The sequence below is a fragment of the Grammomys surdaster genome, unplaced genomic scaffold (assembly GCF_004785775.1).
Source record: "Grammomys surdaster isolate TR1022 unplaced genomic scaffold, NIH_TR_1.0 980, whole genome shotgun sequence".
Taxonomy (NCBI): domain Eukaryota; kingdom Metazoa; phylum Chordata; class Mammalia; order Rodentia; family Muridae; genus Grammomys; species Grammomys surdaster.
The window spans coordinates 273,330-293,708 of record NW_021605399.1 but is presented as its reverse complement, the minus strand read 5'-3'; the positions used below and the strand labels follow the sequence as shown (position 1 = coordinate 293,708).

General features: G+C 33.8%; 1 protein-coding gene and 1 pseudogene across 1 annotated transcript; both read right to left on the bottom strand.

The window, feature by feature from the left end:
- Positions 1-9,979: 9,979 nt before the first annotated feature.
- Positions 9,980-10,918, bottom strand: LOC114634548 (annotated as a pseudogene).
- Positions 10,919-16,362: 5,444 nt separating this feature from the next.
- On the bottom strand, positions 16,363-17,301 carry LOC114634565 (olfactory receptor 1052-like). Its single transcript, XM_028783146.1, has one exon. The coding sequence runs from the start codon at positions 17,299-17,301 to the stop codon at positions 16,363-16,365; it is 939 nt and encodes a 312-aa protein (XP_028638979.1).
- Between the last annotated feature and the right edge of the window lie 3,078 nt (positions 17,302-20,379).

Here is a 20,379-nt window from a genome sequence, read left to right as displayed (position 1 = left end):
TGATGTGACTCCTTTATAAGAGATCTGCAAAGAACCAGAGGAAAAAAACAAATGTCCAGACATTACAGTGTGTAGACATGACATCACTATATCAGCATCTTTTAAATCTGTAAACTTTTTATCATTAAATTTAAAAAATCTGAATTATATTTAAATTAACCAAGTTTGAAAAGTTAGCTTTTAAAATTTTTTTCCATGGCTTTCATCAAGGAATTAAAATTAGGATTATGTGTTATATGAAGGAAAATTCTTGCAGAAACTGCAACAATCTGTTAGACACAGTAATAATCAAGTATCTTTCTCCTGGTAGAGAGTTCAGTCAGCAGATCTTGGTAACAGAATATTTTAAATTACCAGAATCGAATAGAAGAACTTTACCTTCAGTAGTGAACACTTACTGGGAAGAATAAAACAAGCAAGAAAACAATAGTTCTGTTGATGTTGACCAATTTGGGAGGAGTAGAGGGAAGAGAGACACGATCTGGATGTAATGTATAAAAAAGGATAAAAACAATGTTCTCTTGGACAGATGTCTCCTCACAGCAATACAAAAAGAACTAAGATAATGTTTTGACTGGAATTGTATGTCTTTCCTGTTAATTTATAAAATTAAAAACACATTACATATAAAAATCATCTAAAATGTTCTGTATTGTATCTTGGTAAGTTAAAGAGAAAAATGTAGTATAAACACATTAAGTTTATTGTAAGCACATGTAAATATTTTTACAAATATAAACAGACATATAGAAAACATGTGATTTATTTTATATCATATGATAAAAGAAAATGAGACTTGGGGAATCTGCACTATGAAATGGAAAGGAATTTTCGTGAAGTTTATCTCTTTAAATTGCCTTGCTCCAGTGCATGACAAAATTAGTCTTTCATTCAGTAAATAGCACTTACCATAAATGCTCTGATTTGCTGCAGTGTTTAACAATTTAAGTGGGGATTAGTCAACATCAGACTTTTTTATAATGTTTTGATTTTTCATTTGTCCTTTGATCTGTGAAATCATTGGTACAAATCCACTTTAAACAAGAATGTGTATTCTTATGCCTTTCTTGATTAATTCACAAAAGATGGAATATTAGGCAACTTTGTTTTAAAATATAATCTCAAATATATTATGTCACTTGTTTTATAACATTTTGCAAAAGTATGTGAGAAATTAATGTTTACAAAATATTCTTAAAGAAGTAATTGTGTAACTATATTATATGCTGGAGTACAAGAGTTTTAGTAAGATACATTCAGAGAATATTTCACAAAAGTTTGATAAAAAACTTTATTTTAGCTGAACAACCATATGACATTTCACAATCAATTTACCTAAATCATCTTGAGAAAGACATTTCAATGACCTTTATATTAAAGTATATAATGATAAAAATAGAGGCTCAGATGTCTCTGGAATTACTAAATAACTAGTAAAATATTACAAATTAGTGTTGACTTTCTGTTCCTTACTGAAAACACAAGTCTAAAAAGATGGATTATTTTCTACCAAAACACTCTTTATCATTTATAACCAAGTAGCTTTCTGGGGAAACAGAAACAAGGAGAAGTTGTGGATTTTACCTGGAAGCATCCTGAAAACTATCACATGTAACGTAGAGTGCCCAGAAATTCATTGCTGATACAAGGCTAAAACTCACAGAAAATAAATCCAAACTAAATTTGTGATAAGTAACTTCACAATCACATTTTGTATAAATTTATTTAAGAATAATTTTTGGTTTAACAGTGTTCAGCATTTGTCTTTATTGAGTTTTAATTGAAACTGAATTTGTGATATTTTCTGGTTTTCTTCAATTTCAGTGATTTCATAATCGATAATTTAATTTACATAATTGCTATTTTGTCTGGACTGTGACATCCCTTTTCTTTTGCTTAAGCTAAGTTATATTTCAACAAATGAATATCCAAGTCTAATACTTAGCTGATATAATAAAGTTAAATTATAGTTTATGGTTCCTTTATTCAAATTAAGAAAAGGTAGTTAATAGGAATCCTTCCTGATTTGAAAAGATATCTTTAACTAAATTCTCTTTTCAACCTACAAACAGTAAAGATATATGTCACTAAACATAGCTGTCTAAGGAAATATAGAATAAGCTTACAGTATGCCACAGAAGTGAACACTGACTGTGGTATTTATCTGAATCAGTTTTCTGAACTCTATGGTGAGAATGACTAGACTTGCGTGACTTTGCATCACATTATATTACTGTTTAGGGACATTGCTCAGTTTGAAAACCTGGGAAGGCAATTGTATTTATAAATGCTGTATTGCAATATATAAGTAGGACACCTACCTGGTGTGAAGAATCAGAGTTGGCCTGTGTCTAAATTTCCTTACTGTTGAATTTATATTTGGCTTTTTGTCTTTGGGGGATGGAATTTCCCATGGTACTCTAAACACTGGGATTCATTAAAAATGCTACAGGTAGCCCTAAGGAAGTTAAGGTCCTTGGTGTATTTTCAAAATGAAGTACTATAATCAAGTAAAATTTATTTTCTTTCTAAACAAGAAAAACTATTTTCTGTTTTAACATTATGATTTATTTACCTCTTTTACATGTGCTATACATAATTTTAATATATATCACTTCCATTGACATCTCCAACTATAATGGTATTTGGAATAATTATATATATATATATATATATATATATATATATATATATATAACACAAAAGACAGGGAGATGGTTTAATTTGAAATGTATACGCAGTTATGTTCATCTTCATATACTCATACACTACATACTCTGTGATATTAGTAATGTAGCCAACTGGGTCACTTGTATATATTTCTTTTTTTAAAAAACTTACGCTTTATATCCCACTCACTGCCCTCCTCTCAGTCACCCTCTCCCACAATCCTTCCTACTACCCACTCTCCTTTTCCTCTGAGCAAGTGGAGGCCCAAGGGTATTACCCCACCCTAGTACTTCAAGTCTTTCCAAGGCTAGGCACATCCCTCCATCCTGGTAATTCGAGTCTCTGAGGCTAGGTACATCTGCTCCCACTGAGCCCAGACAAGGAAGCTCAGCTAGAAGTACATATCCCATATATGGCCAGCATCTTTAAGGATAGCCATCATTCCAGTTGTTCTAAACCTACATGGAGACAAAACTGTACATCTGCTCCATATGATCAGAAGGCCTTGACTCAGTCTGTGTATGTTCTTTGGTTCAGTCTCTGAAAGCCCCAAGAGTCTAGGCTAGTTGACTCTGTTGGTCTTCCAGTGGAGTTCCTACCCCCACTGGGGCCTCAAATCCTTCCTCTTATTCTTCCAAGTTCCCTCCATCATTTAACTGTGAGTATCTGCATCTGTCTGAGTCAGCTGCTAGGTAGAGTCCCTCAGAAGACAGCCACACTAGACTTCTAACTGCAAGTATTAACAGAGTATCACTAATATGGTCAGGGATTGGTACTTGCCCATGGGATTGATCTCAAGTTAGGAGAGTTATTGATTGGTTATCCCTTCAGTTTCTGCTCCATCTTTCATCCCTACTTATCTTTTAGACAGGATAAATTTTGGGTCAAAATTTTGTGAGTTGCTGTTCTTATTGTTCCATTGAGGTACCTGCCTGGCATTAGGAGGTTGCCTCTTCAGGTTCCATATTGCAAGTACCATATACCAGAGTCACAGCTAAATTCATTGAGTTTTGGGTGCCTCCCTTATCCCAGGTCTCTGTCTGGTCCTGGAGCTGTCCCTCCCACCTCCCCAACCCAGTCAGTTGCAGATTTCCATTCATTCTCATAGCCATAGTGTCATCTCTTTTGTCCCTCCCTGTATGTATGTATTCCTAAAACCCTCTTTCCTCCTCTCCATTCCCTCTCCCACCCAGTTCCCTCCCTCCATCTGCCGCTTATGACTATTTGATTCCCATTCCTAAGCAAGATTCAAGCATCCTGCTGTGCTTTCCTTTTTGTTTAGCTTCTTTAGGTCTGTGGAGTGTAGCATGGATATCCTGTGTTTTATGGCTAATATCCACTTATAAGTGAGTACATACATGCTTGTCCTTTGGGGATTGTGTTACCTAACTAAGGGTGATATTCTCAAGTTACATCTATTTGCCATCAAATTTCATGATGTTTTTTAATAGATGAGTAGTATTTTGTTGTGTAAATAAACCAGTGATTCTTTAATCCATTCTGTGGTTTAGGGACATCTGAGTTGTTTCCAGTTTCTGGCTAATATGAATAAAGCTGCCATGAAGTTAGTGGGGTAAGTGTTGTGTAGTAGATATCTTTTGCCTGTATGCCCAGGAGTGGTATAGCTGGGTCTCTAGAAACATCTAGTCTCAATTTTCTGAGAAACCTCCAAACTGATTTCCAAAGTTGTAGTACAAGTTTGCACTCCACCAGCATTGAAGGAGTATTTTCATTGCTCCGTATTCCCACCAGGATATGATATCTATTGAGGTTTAATCTTTGTCATTCTGAAGAGTGTAAGATGGAACCTCAGAGTTCTTTTAATTTGCATTTCTCTGATGACTAAAGACTTTGAGAATTTCTCTAAGTGCTTCTCAGCCATTTGAGTTTCCTCTGTTGAGAAGTCTCTGTTTAGCTCTGTACACCATTTTTTAATTGTGTTATTTGAGTTGCTGGTGTCTTACTTCTTGTGTTCTTTGTAAATTTTGGAAACTAGCCCTCTGACAGATGTAGGGCTGTTCAAATAGATTACTTCATTTTGATTTAACCTAGTTAATTGTTATCTGTGGAGGCTTGCTTTGTGAACAAGTATATGGACAATTTTTTAGAAGGATCCACAAGGTGCTAAGAAGAATGCATACTCTTTGTGTTTCATTGAAATATGTAATAGATGTCTGTTAAGACCATTTGATTCATGTGTGTTAGTTTTGGTGTTTCAATGTTGAGTTTTTGTCTACATGACCTGTCAGTTGATGATAGTGGGTGTTTACCAATGTGTAAGATTTGATGTGGTAGATCTAAGTACTGTTTTTATTACAAATGTGATTCTCCCTGTGTTTAGGACATAGATATTCAGAATTCAGATATCATCTTGGAAGATTTTTTTCTTTGATGAGTATGAAGTATCCTTCCCAGTTTCTTTTGGTTAATTTTGGTTGAAAGTCTGTTTTACTATATATTAGAATGGCAACTCCAGCTTGCTCCTTGGGTCCATTTGCTTGGAAAACATTTGTCCAAGCTTTTACTTTGAGATAATAGCTATCATTTTGCTGAGGTGTATTTCCTATATGCAGCAGAATGATGGATCCTGTTTTTTCATCCATTCTGTTAACCTATGTCTTTTTATTAAGGAATTGAGCTTATTGGTGTTGAGAGGTATTAATGCCTAGCGATTGTTAGTTTCTCTTATTTTGATGTTGGTAATGTTAGCATGTATGTGTGTTTGTGTGTGTGTGTGCACATGTGCATGCATGCTTGTGCACATTTGTGTGTGCTTCCCTTATTTTGCTGGTATGTAACTAATTACTGTGGTTTTTTTGGATATAGTTATCCTACATGGGTTGGAATTTTCCTTCTAATATTTTCTATAGGGCTGCTTTTGTGGATAGATATAGTTTGTATTTAGATTTGTATTACAATATCTTGTTTTTTCCATATATGGTGATAGACAGTTTTGATGAGCACTGTAGTCTATGTTGGCATCTGTGGGGTTTTTAGAGGTTGGAAGATATCTGTCCAGCCCTTCAAACTTTTAGAGTCTCTGTTGAGAAGTCAGATATAATTCTGATAGGTCTACCTTTGTATGTTATCTGTCTTTTTTCCCTTGCTGATTTTAATATTCTTTGTTATGTAAGTTCAATGTGTTGATTATTATGTGGTGGGAGAATTTTCTGGTTCAGTTTAATTGGTACTCTATACAATTCTTGTATGTTCATAGGCATATCTTTCTTTAGGTTGGAAAATTTTTCTTCTACGTTTCTGTTGAAAATATTTTCTGGACCATGGACCTGGCACCTTTTCCTGCCTTCAATTCATGTTATTTTTAGGTTAATTCCTTTCATGGTGTTCCAGATTTTCTGAATACTTTATTTCAGGAATGTTTTAGGTTTGTCAGTTCCTTTTACTGATGAATCAATTTATTCTATTATATCTTCTACACCTAAGATTCTCTCTTTCATCTCCTCCTGTATTCTTTTGGTGATGTTTGTATCTGTTGTTCCTGTTCTCTTCTCTGGGGTTTTCATCTCCAGGATTTCCTCAATTCGTGTATTCTTTATTTCTTCTATTTCTACTTCCAGGTCTTGCACAGTTTTATTTCCTTTACATGCTTAATTATTTTTCCCTGTATATCTTTAAGGCATTTATTTGTTTCTTCTTTAAAGTCATCTGTCATGTTTCTAAGATTGGATTCAAGGCCATTTCCTTGTGCTTCAGCTGTGTCAGGATATCCAGGGCATGCTGTACTCTGATACCTGTGCTCTGAAGATGTCATATTGCCCTTGCTTTTGTTGTTTGTGTTCCTTCAATGGCCATTGGCCATTTAGAAGACTTCAGTACTTAGATGGTTGTAGCAGGTATGGCAGGTCTGTATGGTTCTGGAGCAACAGGTTCAATGAAGATGGACAGAAAGGTAGTTGGAGAATGGAGGTCTCTGTGGGATAGTAGCCTGCTCAGAGCAGCTTGACTTGGCCCAGAAGACTCAGAACGCAGTGAAGTTGCTGGGTAGGAGAAGCTTTACTGTATGGTTCAGGAGTCTTATGAAAGTAGATGAGAGGTGACAAGAGAATGGAGGTCTCCCTGGGATAGCAGGCTGCTTAGGGAAACTTGGCTTCTCACAGGGGCCTCAGCAAGCAGGCAAGATGGGTTGGGAAAGAGAAGCTAACCAGTGTATTTCAGGGTCTGCAGGTCTGATGAAGGTGGGCAGAGAGGTGGTAGGAGAATGGAGGTCCAGAGAGGATACTAGGCTGCTTAGGGCAGTTTGGCTTACTCCAGAGGACTCAGCAAGCAGGCTTGTATATATTTCTCTAATCATTCTTTTTGTCACATTGGAATGCTTCAGAGGTACTACAGTTGAATGGATTTAAAAAAACAGAAAAAAAAATCAATGTAGCTTTAAATGGAATTCTAAATTGTATTAAATGAAGAGTAATATGCATGATTAAGTCACTTATATAAGTCATTAGAAACGCAACAATAATGAAAAAAAATGGACAATTCCATACAAAAGTGACAGTAAACTTAGAATAATAAGTTCAATATCTACAATTTTTTAAACATACTAACATAAGCTTCATAATAGTGTCAGTTTTGCTACAGTAATTATTGTTTCCAAGGAATATGTTATGCAGTATTTTCCTTAGAAAAGTGTTTATTTACTAGTTGCTTGTAATATTCTGGGTACTCATGGATGGGACTTATACATATTATTTAATTTTCACATTTTATTATTTTAATACTTAAATAACATCCCTCCTTTCCTTTTCTCACTTCAAAAACTTCACAAATACCTCTTCCTGGTCTCCTTCACATTTATTGTTACTTTTCTACCAGTTGTTGTTGCATAAAATATAACATGTACATACATACATACATATTTCCAAAGAGTGAAATATAAAGGTTCCTAGAAGCAATAAAGTAAAAGCTAATGTGAGATTAAAAAAGGCAGATGTCATGTTGGTAATTATGAATATGATCATAATGTAATGAGTCAAAATCATTAATTTTAATTAAACTAATTACCAATTATTCTGTTCATTATAATCCTTTTTGTATTCACTCATAGGCTAATCCAAGAGATAAAATTGTAACTAAAATGAAGGCTGTAAATACTATTGTAATGGTACTGGTTGTTTGAATTGTTTGTGGTAGAGGTAGTAATAGGGAAATCTCTAAGTCAAATAATAAAAATGTAATGGCTACTAGGAAAAGTTTAATTGAGAATGGGAATTGTTTGGAACTTGTGGGATCAAAGCCACAATCGTATTTGTTTGTTTTTTCTGAATATAAGTTTATTTGAGGCAGTCAAAATGCTACTAAAATTAAGATTAAGGATAATAGGCCGTTTGTTAATATAATGGTAAATAAGTTTATTAGTCTCTTCTGAAGCTTTATCAGAGTCTACTAATTGGAAGTTAGTTATATGTATTATAATAAGAGAGTAGGATCATCATCAATAGATAGATACAAATAGGAAAAGTCAGACTACATCTACAAAGTGTCAGTGTCATGCTGCTGCTTCAAATCCAAATATCTGCTTGTAAAGTGAAATTTTAGTTGTTGTAGAAGACACACATATAGATATCACCTGTTGAGTCCATATGATGTTATTTGTATGTATATTTTCAGGACTGACTATTTGACACTGGAAAGCTCATCAATATGCTCTCCAAAGTGTTAGACCACATCTCACTCTCCAGCTTTTTTCAGTTGGTAATAATTCTTTGTCTAGAGTTGAAGGCTCATGGGATTTTCTCTGCCCAGTTTAGTATGTTTATTACTATTGCCCTTGTTCACTTCATGTTCAGACAGTCATGTCATGTTGGTGAGATTTTATGGGTGCAGCATCTGAAATTCCCAGGAAACAATATATCCCAGCAAACTTTCTGATCCTCTGGGTTTTACCATCTTTCTGTCCACACTTGCACAATGTTTCCTTAACCTTAGGTATACAAGTGTTTTGTAGGTGTATCCACTGGGACTTGTGTCCACAGCTTTGCATATTGATTGGCTGTGGTTTTCTGTAGCAGTCTACCTTTGTTGCAAAAAGAAGTTTCCTTGATGAAGGCTAAAAATTACAACTATCTTTTATATAGATTGTTGTTAAAAATTATGTTGGCTTAGTAAAGTAGTGGTTATATGTTCTCTTCCAATAATCATGATTTTACCACTAGTGAATGTTTAAGTTTCCAGTACCATCCATGATATCTCTCTTAATGAAGAGATATTAAGTTAAATTACAGAGATGATGGTTACTGCCAAGTTTTGTGGGCCATTATTGGACTCATAAAGATACCATATCATGCTTGTTTTTAATGTGGTTCACAGGTATCCTAGTTGAGTGAGACTGTTAGTACCTTTTGAATGCATGCATAGAGACTTTGATATCATCAAGCCATTCCTTACTCAGGAGGCAGTCAGGTCAGTTATATTTCAGGGCTCTCTGGTCACTGTTTCTTAACTTTATTGAGTTTTTAGCAATAGTGAGTTACTTTTTCCTTCTGGGCCATTACCACAGGCAACAACAATAGAACGTATGTTTTGGGTATTCTTTAGAAAGCTCCAGCCAACAACTAAAAAGAGAGCCTTTCACGTCTGATACTGGGTTTTTGTTAGGTTCTTTCGGGCTTGAAGGAGGAAATACTGACTTTTAAGGCAGTATATTTACTTTAAATATTAGACTATAAATAAGCAAGGAAAGATTTTAAACACATACTTTACTATATTCTAGATAAGGAAAATACTAACACTTTGGTTTGTGAAAATTATATTTTTCAAAAGTAAATATGCAGGCTGGAGACATGGCTCAGTAGTTAAGGGCACTGACTGCTCCTCTAGAGGTCCTGAGTTCAGTTCCTCGCAACCACATACATGCTGGTTCACAAACATCTGTAATGGAATCTGATACCCTCTTCTGGTGTGTCTGAAGACAGATACAGTGTACTCATATAAATAAAATTAATCTTTAAAAAGAGAAAAAGAAAAAAGTAAATATGCTAAAATTATTTTAAATGTATTTTTTTCATTTTTATGTTTTTATAGTATTCTTACTGTTATATTTATATAATTACATATGTATATTTATATCAGAAATATATGTATTTACATGAATTACAATTCATGTATAATTATTACGAGTTTAGGGCTTAGGTGAGACAACAGAATACCACCATACATTTATGGTACATTATTGAATATATTTTAGCATACTGGATTATACTTGAAGGAACACTAAAATACAGTTATTTTTGGCCTTATTGATTTTTGTAAACATTGTTACTTAAATCACTATTTTATGTCTCATTGTTATAAATCAACAAGAGAAGTGTTTTATCTCTACAAGCCTTTTCATAGTATCTTTTATTTCCTTGTTCCTTAAGCTATATAAATCTGTGAGTTTAACAAGGGAATCACAAGGGTATAAAATATAGACACCACCTTCTCTTGCTCTAAGGAGTAGTGAGAGCTTAGTTGAATGTAACTAAAGCTGATGGAGACAAAACAAAGTCACAGGTGTATGATGGGTGTGGACACAGGTAGAGAAGTCTTTGTTTCTGTCTGATACTAAGCAGAACCTCAGGATAGCAGCAACTTGAAGATGCAAGAGATCATTGAGTCAAGAATGTAATCATCACAATGATAGTGGTGAAGACCAACAGCAACCATTCATTAATGGAGGTGTGAACAGGACAGCTTCAACAGGAGAGGTAGGTCACAGAAGTTCCTGACGACATTTTGTCTACAGAAGGACAGTTTCATTATGCCAATTGTGTGTATGTGTGTAACTGAATTGATTAAATCTCCTATAAATGGACCTAATACCATCCCAACACAATTTCTTTTTAGTCATAGCCAGTTTATAGAGAAATGTGTTAATGATGGTTCATTCAGGTTAGAAGTCATTGCAAAAAGCAAAATCCCTGATTTTTAAGAAGTGGTACAAACAAAAATACTGCAGGGTGCATGCAGAATATGAGATGGTCTCTCTTTTAACAAAGAAGTTCAGTAGCATTTTGGGTGCAAATACTGAAGAATACCAAGCTTCCACAAATGACAAACAGCAAAGAAAGTGATATATGAGTGTATAGAATTTAGGTATTATGTAGATCAGAACGAACATTTGTATATTCCTCAACAGTGAAATGACACAGATCAAAAGAAACAGCATAAATAAAAATATTTTGTGTCCATAATGATCTGTCAGCCCCCAAAAGATAAACTTAGTAACAAATGTGATGTTGACATCTGTCATGTAAATGTGTATCTTGGTACCTGCTATTGATAAGAGATTCAGATAAATTGGCACTAACAATAGAATATTAATATCTTAGGAATTTGAAACTAGTAACATTCTCTAAAATACAGAATTGTCCTCTCTGATATTCCTGCTTATATAAACATAGAAACATTTTTTTAAATTTTTTCAAGTAGCAGGGTTGAAATTGAAATCTATCCTCATATATAAGAGAATCAAATCACAGAGCCCTTGAAATGAAAGCATGAGTGAGATCATTGATATAGTGTCATGAGACAAATTCAGATTATTTTTTCTGTTATATATTTGCCTTGGTGCAAATGGAACCATACCTGGAGTAAACTTTTGCTTCAAAGACTGAAATGTACTCAATACTAAACGTTTCTTTTTGATACTTTGGGGACTAAAACACTCTCAAGAACTTAATGATATCCCAGAGGCATTTTATTTCCAGAGTTTGGTAATGAATAAAGGTATAGCCAAAGAAAGTAGAATACATTATTGTGAAAAATACTTAACAAACAAACAAAACCTTTGCTTAGAACCAACAAGAATCTTTGCTTAGAGTTGTAACACATTCATTGGGCTTCAGTCAGAAAACAAACTTGTGAACAGAAATACCAGAGGATCCTATATAAATACCAGTAGAATGAAACATAACAATAAACATTTATGTCTTAACACCATTGGATGACAAAAATAAGATTAAGTAAAATTAACAGCACTCCTATAATTTCTTAATCATTTCATCATATAGTTTGTATCTACTGGTAAAGATTTTCTGGTCATAGACATTACCTTAAATGATATCTTGAGGGAAACTGTAAATAGTAATGTTTCAAACTTTTCTCTGACATACATATTTAAATAAGAAGTATTCTTATTTTGTAAACCTACAGCAAATTTCCTCTAAAGCGTATGTCTTAATTATCTTAAGTAAAAACAAGCCATGGGTGATTTTTCATGATTTTACTATCAAAAGAGGCAGTAGGAAAGTTGAGACAGGAAGATCTCTATGGGTTCTGAAATACATTGGGCTATTGTCTTAATCAGGGTTTCTGTTCCTGCATAAAACATCGTGACTGAGAAGCAAGTTGGGGAGGAAAGGGTTTAGTCAGCTTACACTTCCACGTTGCTGTTGATCACCAAGGAAAGGCAGGGTTGGAACTGAAGCAACTCAGAAAACAGGAGCTGATGCAGAGGCCATGGAGGGATGTTACTTACTGACTTGCCTCCCCTGGCTTGGTCAGCTTGCTTTCTCATAGAACCCAAGACTAACAGCCATGGGATGGCACCAACCACAATGGGCTCTCTCACCCTTGATCATTAATTGAGAAAATGTCTTACAGTTGGATCTGATTGGGGCATTTCCTCAAGGAAGGCTCCTTGTCTCTGTGATAACTCGAGCTTGTGTCAAGTTGACACACAAAACTGGACAGTACAGCTACTATTTAGTTCCAAGCTCACCTGTCCTATAGAGCAGCATCTTAAAAACAAAGAAACAAAAGAAAACAAAACACCTGTAAAACTAAACTAATGGTTCTTTTATAGTAAAGGAAATTTGGTAATATTCAAATTTAAGGCAGAAGATGATCTTTTATGCTATAAGCCGTAGAAGACTTTTACTATCCAAGACATTCTGTGCATTAATTATAAAATACAACTTTTTCTAAAGTGTACATAATAAATTAATTATGTTTATCAAATCTTTGATAGGTCGTCTCTTAGGAGGAAGTATATTAAGAAAATTTCTCAAAGACTTCAGAACAGTTTTCATTTCATTGTTATAGTTAACAGCAAAGTAATTACATTAAAGAAACACAAAGCAGGCCTTCTACTTTTTGTTAGTGCTTTGAAATTATTTGCTTAAATAAATATATTAACATGGTGAGAGGACCTTTGCCAATCTTGGATTATTCAGATAGGGTTAAAAGCAATGATCTATATTTTTGTTCATCAATAGTAAAACTGACTTTACATTTAGTAGTATGGATATTTAGAGCACTCATATTTCAGAAGACAATGATATTGCTAGTATTCAAGTTAATATTTTAGAATACTATTCAGGACTTACATTAACTAATAGGAAAGAAGCTTAGGGCATATATTTGTTATAATTAGAAATCTGGTCTTTTAAAATACAAGAGCCTATGTGCCTATGATCTCAGCACCAAAGATACAGAACAAGAAAAAGAGCAGCATTGGCTCAAGGACTGCCTGGGCTTCATCATCAGACTCAGTCTCCAAATCAATGTGATGAACATACGTTTCAATTAATTTCTAATGGTTTTATCTGTATACTTTTATAAATAGTGGATTTTTTCACCCTTAGAAAATTGTTGCCACTACAAAAACATACAATAATTTTGTACATTCTCAAATCCACTTGGTTCTATTCCAGAAATTCCTACTTCCAGTCTTAAACCTCATAGAATTTTCTTTCAATTTCATGCTCCTTTATACAAGGTTTGTTTTCAAGAATTTATTTTTTTATATGTTCTTGATTATCAGTGGAGAACTGGCTACTAACTTCTCACAAAAAAATCATAGATGTTTCTTTTCCATATACAAATCAGAGAACATAACTCATGTATATCTTTTTATTTTCATTGATTATTTCTGAATTACTAATAATGCCTAAAGCAGTGTGAGTACACATATGTAGTTTAAGAGTTAAAGGAATGATGACAGGAAGAATTGTGTGCATGAACAGTGTTTAGTAAAGCGTTTAATTTTTAGACTATCTTAATAGAAATTTGACTAAATCTACTGGTGCACAAATCAAATACTGGAAAACTGTTCTATGTCTGCTTTTTTTCGATATAGAAACCTCCAACCCATTAAGGTGATGAGAATAATCCATTATTAATCCTAGTGGAAGTTATTTGTTATTTTTCTTGCTATCTACTGTTAAAATGTGTAGATTTTGCACAAACTTTATATAGACCTATGGAAAAGAAATAAAACAATTATAAGAGCATAAGATAACATGGAATCAATTCTGTAATTCTTTTGTAGACATGATGACAAATACATTTTTTTAATTCATTGACACTGAACCTTTACTTTTTAGTTTAAAGTAATTGGAATTACTCTCAGCAGTCATGTACAGTTAACATTCCTCCCAATACATTCTTTAATATAGCTGTCTTATTATTCATCATATTTGATATATCTAAAAATGTTACTAAATGGTATATGTTAACTTTACTTTAGCATGGTTAACTATCAATTGTATAGAAACATAACTTATTCTGTGCACTGTATTGTAGTAGCCAATAGAATAGTTTACATATTGAATAATGTCCTCCATGTGCCTGGAATGAAATTCAGTGGTTTAATTGTCATATAACATTTGTGAGACTACGGTTCCATCTCTCACAAAACCAAATCAGAGAGGTAGGTTGATACTCATTGGCGATCAGTACCACAATCATAATAGATGATATACATCATCTATCAGTGTGTGTGTGTATCACATGATGCAGGTATATCTATATCCTAAGAGCTGCACTGTATCTCTTCAATTTGAATTGTTATAGCTTCTTCCATTCTCATTTATCAGATATTTTAAATTTTATTTTTATTGATTCTGTTTTTTATTTAGAAGAGATAATAGCTTAAAGTTTGATTTTGTGCATTATCATAAAAAGACAAACAGTAATTTGTTCATTAGACTATTTCTAGCATGTACTGCAAGATATCCTATAATTTCAGATATATTTCATATTTCCCTCATTATTTCTGCCAAGGCTTCAAGCAAATATTTGTGATGTAAAACCCCAACCAAGACCTTTGGGGCCTGGGGGTAAAAATACACAGACACAATAACATAGTTTCCATGCGTTGAGCAAGCAGCAAAAGCAGACTTATTTATTACAAGAACTAGCCAAACTTTTATACCCTGCTTCCAGCATCTCACTGGCTCTCAATAGCCAGATAAGACACAATCATTTTTTTTCAGTTTTTTGTTCCATCAACTGATCTATCATCAGAGGTCTCTAGCTGTGCTGGCAGATTCTAGCTTGGATCAGGGAGGAAGTATCAGCGGCACATATGCCAGCATGACATCTGTGCCTCCTTGGCTATGTTCCTCCTAGTAGTATTTATTTGTAGGCTTTATTAGGTAATTCTCATTCTCTGGTATCCAGTGGCATTTGCTGACCTCCCTGGATACACAGCTGCATTTACCACAACCACACACAAGCCCATGATTTAGGGTTCTCTAGAGTAACCGAACTTATGGAATGTCTCTATATGTTAGGGAATTTATTGTACTGACTTATAGTCTGTAGTCCAACTAACCCAAACATGAGTAGCTGTGAATGGGAAATCCAAGAATCAAGAAGTTGCTCAGTCCCACAAGGCTAGTTGTTTAAAATAGTCTTTTATTTTATAGGAACCTTCTGTAAAAGTAGGTTCCAACAGATATGTTGGAAATAAGTGCAAGCAGTTGAAGAAGAGTGAATCTTCGTCTTCCAATGCCCTTACAAAGGCCTCCAGCAGAAGGTGTGGCTCTGGTTAAAGGTGTGTACCAACACTCCTAGATCTAAAACCTGCTTTGTTCCAAGCTGACCTTGAACTCAGAGATTTGCTTGTCTTAGTCTTCTGCAACTGAAAGCATGGAGTACCTTGCATGCACCTAAGATTTTCATGGCCACTATGCCTCAAGATCTTCATGTCAAAATCCAGGTCAGAAACCTTTCTTTCAGCCTCAAGATCTGGATTCCAGATGTGCCCTCTATTTCTGGATTGTAGTTCATTCCAGATGTAATCATGCTGACAACCAAAAACAGCTATCACAAACTCATTAGATTTTTTAAAATCATGATTTATGTGTTAGAGATATCAAAATTATATAGCGCCCAAAATCATTTGAATAGAATATTTCTGAGCTTGAACCAAAAAAAAAAATGATTTGTAATTTTTTTTCTGATTCAGTGCAGAAATTTCTGAAAATGGGCCTAAAATAAATCTACTCTATTCGGTGTCTTCACCCCAAGAAGGAAACTCATGTTTATCCATTGGCTAAATATGCCAGTTCCAGATATTTTTGTTTTGAGAAATTGTTTATATTGATTAAAAAAGTGAGGTATTTTCATTTTATGAAATTAATTATTCTGATCTTATTGGTATATATATAAATGTATAGATGTCTCTATTTGTTTGTATACAATTTCACTTCACATAAGGTAATAAAATGTTGCTAATGTTTCAGTAATTTATTTAAAGTTCTCAGTATAGGCTTAATTTGAAAATATAAGACAGTATTGGTAATCCTGAAACATTGTTATTAGATGCATATTTTATCATTACAAAACTTGGTACTCAAATTGAACAAAACCCACAGTTCCAATAGGTTGAAACTTTATTTGATCATCTAAAGTATTATTACATGAATCAGTGTCTTGTGTCCTATTCTTAGAAACACATCGAGATGTTTAATGGAGGGAATGTTTGATCTCTATAACTCTTTTCACAGCATCTTTTACTTCCTTGTTCCTTAAACTGTAAATCAGTGGATTCAACATGGGAATCACCAGGGTATAAAATACGGACACCACCTTCTCTTGTTCTAATGAGTACTGAGAGCTTGGTTGAATATAACTGAAACTGATAGAACCATAAAACAAAGTAACAGCTGTCAGATGGGATGCACAGGTAGAGAAGGCTTTTTGTCTGCCTGCTGCCGAACGGATCTTCAGAATAGCAGCAACAATGAATATATAAGAGAGAACCACAGTCAAAAGTGTAGTCATGGCAATGACTCCAGAGAAGACCAAAAGCAGTAGTTCATTCATGGAGCTGTCAGAACAGGATAGCTTCAGCAGGGGAGGAAGGTCACAGAAGAAATGACTGATGACATTAGGCCCACAGAAGGACAGCTTCATTAAGCCAATTGTATGTGTTAATGATGTGACAGTACCTCCTAGGCATGATCCCAACACTAGCAGAGCACATATCAATTTTGTCATAGCCACTGTGTAAGTTAGAGGGTTTACAATGGCCACATAACGGTCAAAAGCCATTGCAGCCAGCAGAAAGCCCTCTGTGGTAAGTAGTGATGCAAACAAAAAATATTGCAGGATGCATGCAGAAAATGAGATTGTCTGTCTTTCAACAAAGAAGTTCAGTAGCAATGTGGGTGCAAATACTGAAGAATAACAGGCATCAACAAATGACAGAGAGCGAAGGAAGTGGTACATAGGTGTGTGGAGTTTGGGAGTTATGTGGATTAGCATAAACATTCCCAGATTCCCCACCAAGGAAATGACATAGATCAAAAGAAACAGCATAAAGAGAAACACCTTGAGTTCATCACGATCAGTCAGTCCCAAAAGGATAAACTCAGTAACAAATGTAAAGTTGACATCTGCCATGTAATTGTATGTCTTGGTGCCTGCTAATGACATGAGATTCAGATAAATTTGTAGCAATATTAGAATATCAGTAAGTAGAGAATTACAAAATTCTCTACTTTGATTCTCCTATTTGTAAGCATACATATTTAAGTCTAGATTTTTTGAAAAACACTGCTCATTTGATTTTTAATATTAAATTCCATTAGTAAAATATGCTAAATTATTAACATAAAATTGCATTTAAGTATAATATTTATGTACCCCCCCACAAAGAATGCTAAGCTGCATCCCATTCTCATAAAAAAGGGGAAAATTCTAGTTTATATGATCATAAGAACTGACGGTGGAAATATAATCTATGTTTATATTGAAGTACCCATTTATGCTTTTTCATCATGTTAAAGCAGCCAGTATGAAACATATGAAGACACATAATTTATAAAATATTGTCTAACAATATGGCTGCCCTGGCAATAGAGCACATTCAAAGGCATTCAAGATCTATGTGACCAGGCTGTAATTATATACCTTCAAATCTTCTACCTGGAATGCAAACAATCCCTTACTACACACCTTTAATCCCAAGCAACAAAGGTAAAGCTAGTTTTCAGGAAGATTCACCCACATTTGAATGTGACATCTAGTTGAGGGGAAGACAAAGTGATAAATCAGAGAATAATTTGACAGAATGAGTCAGTGATGGGATATGTCTAACTCTCATGAAAACAGATCTGAGAAAAAAAAGGTGATGTAAGGAAGCAAAGGAAGGAGGGAAGGCAGTTTTACTGGGACAATTTTACAGACACAGCTTGGAAAGAGAACAAGCTAGTCACAGGTTAAAAAAAAAAAGATGAAAGCAGAAAATAAGGTACCAGAAGATTAAAACATATTGCCAGAGTTAGTTTGATGCCAAACAGAGTAATTTAGTCAGAAGCCTAAGGAAACCCAGTTTGAATAAGTCAACTTAGAGAAGAGTTTGGGCCAGAACAGATGAGTTGATTCAGCCAGCCAGAATTCTGAAAAAGCTTGAAAGGATGAGTTTATTCAGTAGCAAGCCTACAAGGCAACAATCATTTCTGGCAAATCAAATTATTCTAACATAATATGGTACTCTCAGAAGCATTAGGTCATGGGCATGTACTTTAGTGGAATGCCCAAGACTTTATACACATGCACACAAACACATACATATACACACTCCCACATGCACACTCCCACACACACACATATACACTCACACAACACACTCACACATACATGCATACACATAAACACACACGCACATATGCACACACACACACACATTCACTTACACTATTGTATTTTGACCACATTTTACTTAAGTCCTCAAAATATTACCTATTCTATCTGTGCATATGAGTGTGAGTTCATGTGGTTTTCTTTTTTGTTGTTTAATGTTGTTGTTTTTGTTCCTTTATCTCTATTGAATAAAGTGTATTGTTTATGATATTTAAGACTTGTAATACTGAGACACCTAAATGATGTAATTGTGTGCTGTTTAAGTGTGTATACAGGTGGCATGCATCCCTGATTGTGTATTTAACTGTTACAAACTGACAGTTCATAAAAACAAAGATTTATACTATAATGTTTGGTCAGTTTGAAAAGTTAATATCAAGGAGTCCTGTTAACAGATATTCGATGTCAAATGTAAAGCATTGTGAAACCACTCAAAACTGCTGATTGATTTCAATAGAAATATTTTTCATATACTTGGCATTGTGTAGTTTAATTCTTGAATTTTAACCTTTACAGTGAAACAAACCTTTAAGATATACATGTAATTATTGGCAAATTGCCTTTGCTACCAAGACATACCCAGTTTTTTGAGTAGGGAGAATTTGATTACAAAACAAATGTATGTCTGTCTGTACATATAGTGTGCTTCCTCTGAAACATTTAACTTTATTTTACACTTACATTGTGAATCTATAGAACATAAAATACACATGAAGCATGTATTATAAGAAATGAATTTCATTTTGGTAGTTGACATGGTTGAGATTCTTATTTTAAGTGTCACGTACAATTTAAGAAAGAAATGAACATACTATTTGACATATTGTACATTATATTCTGTATATTTCTCCATAGTGATATGTAGGGTTACTTCCTTAAACTGCTTTAAAATTAACTCACATATTGTAACACTTTATTTGTTATTATCTTTATCTTTCTTATTTAGAAACAGAGCAATAACAGAGTATTGTCACTTAAGCTGAGTAGACACAACGTATTTTGAAATTATGTCATGAAGACCGACCCAGAAGTTCTCATCAATTCTTCCAAAATAAAGGGGCTTATTGAACTTAAATGCCTTTTGCTACCTCTGTCTTCATGATTTGAGCATTTATAATACTGTAGCTTATAGTGTGTGTAATGTACTACATTGTAAGTGCAGTAAAATAAAATAATAAAATGATGCAAGATAATAATAACACATTTAATTATAGTGATAATGGAATGGAAGTTTTAAGTATAAAAAAATTAGATTGCATTCATTTGTCCTTTGTCTTTGCACTGTAAGTTGTATGACACAGAAAATATTTGAGTAGAAAAGACAAAACTCTATACGAGAAAAAAATGTGTAAGTTACAACTTATTTTCTTTCTTTTTGCTGTGAAGCTTACCAGCTTAAAGTTTTAATATATTTTCTTAATCACTAAATCAGTAATTTAATCATAAAATTGTTTATGTAATTACCAAATAAGGGGATTTATTTTATTAATAAAAGAAGAAATACACATCACCGTATTTAAGAACTTTATGATCTCCTATAGGTTGATTTCTCTATAATTCAGTATAAAATGTTCTATAAATAAAACAGAATACTAATATTTCTTACTTTTAAAATGATGCAGAATTTCAGCAAATGACAGTAGTAACACGTAGAAGGGATGATGTTGAAACTTATCATTACATATAGGAGAATAAAATACATGGAGCCCTTGTAATGACAAAATGAAGGAGAATATAAAATTCATGTCAGAAGTCATATTGAAGTAACACATTTTGTTATATATATGCCTGAATTAAAAAAGACTCATCCCTAGAGTAAATTTCTTGCTCAAAGAT

Coding starts and splice junctions, on each gene's coding strand:
- LOC114634565 (XM_028783146.1), bottom strand. CDS start 17,301: ATGGCAGATGTCAACTTTACATTTGTTACTGAGTTTATCCTTTTGGGA.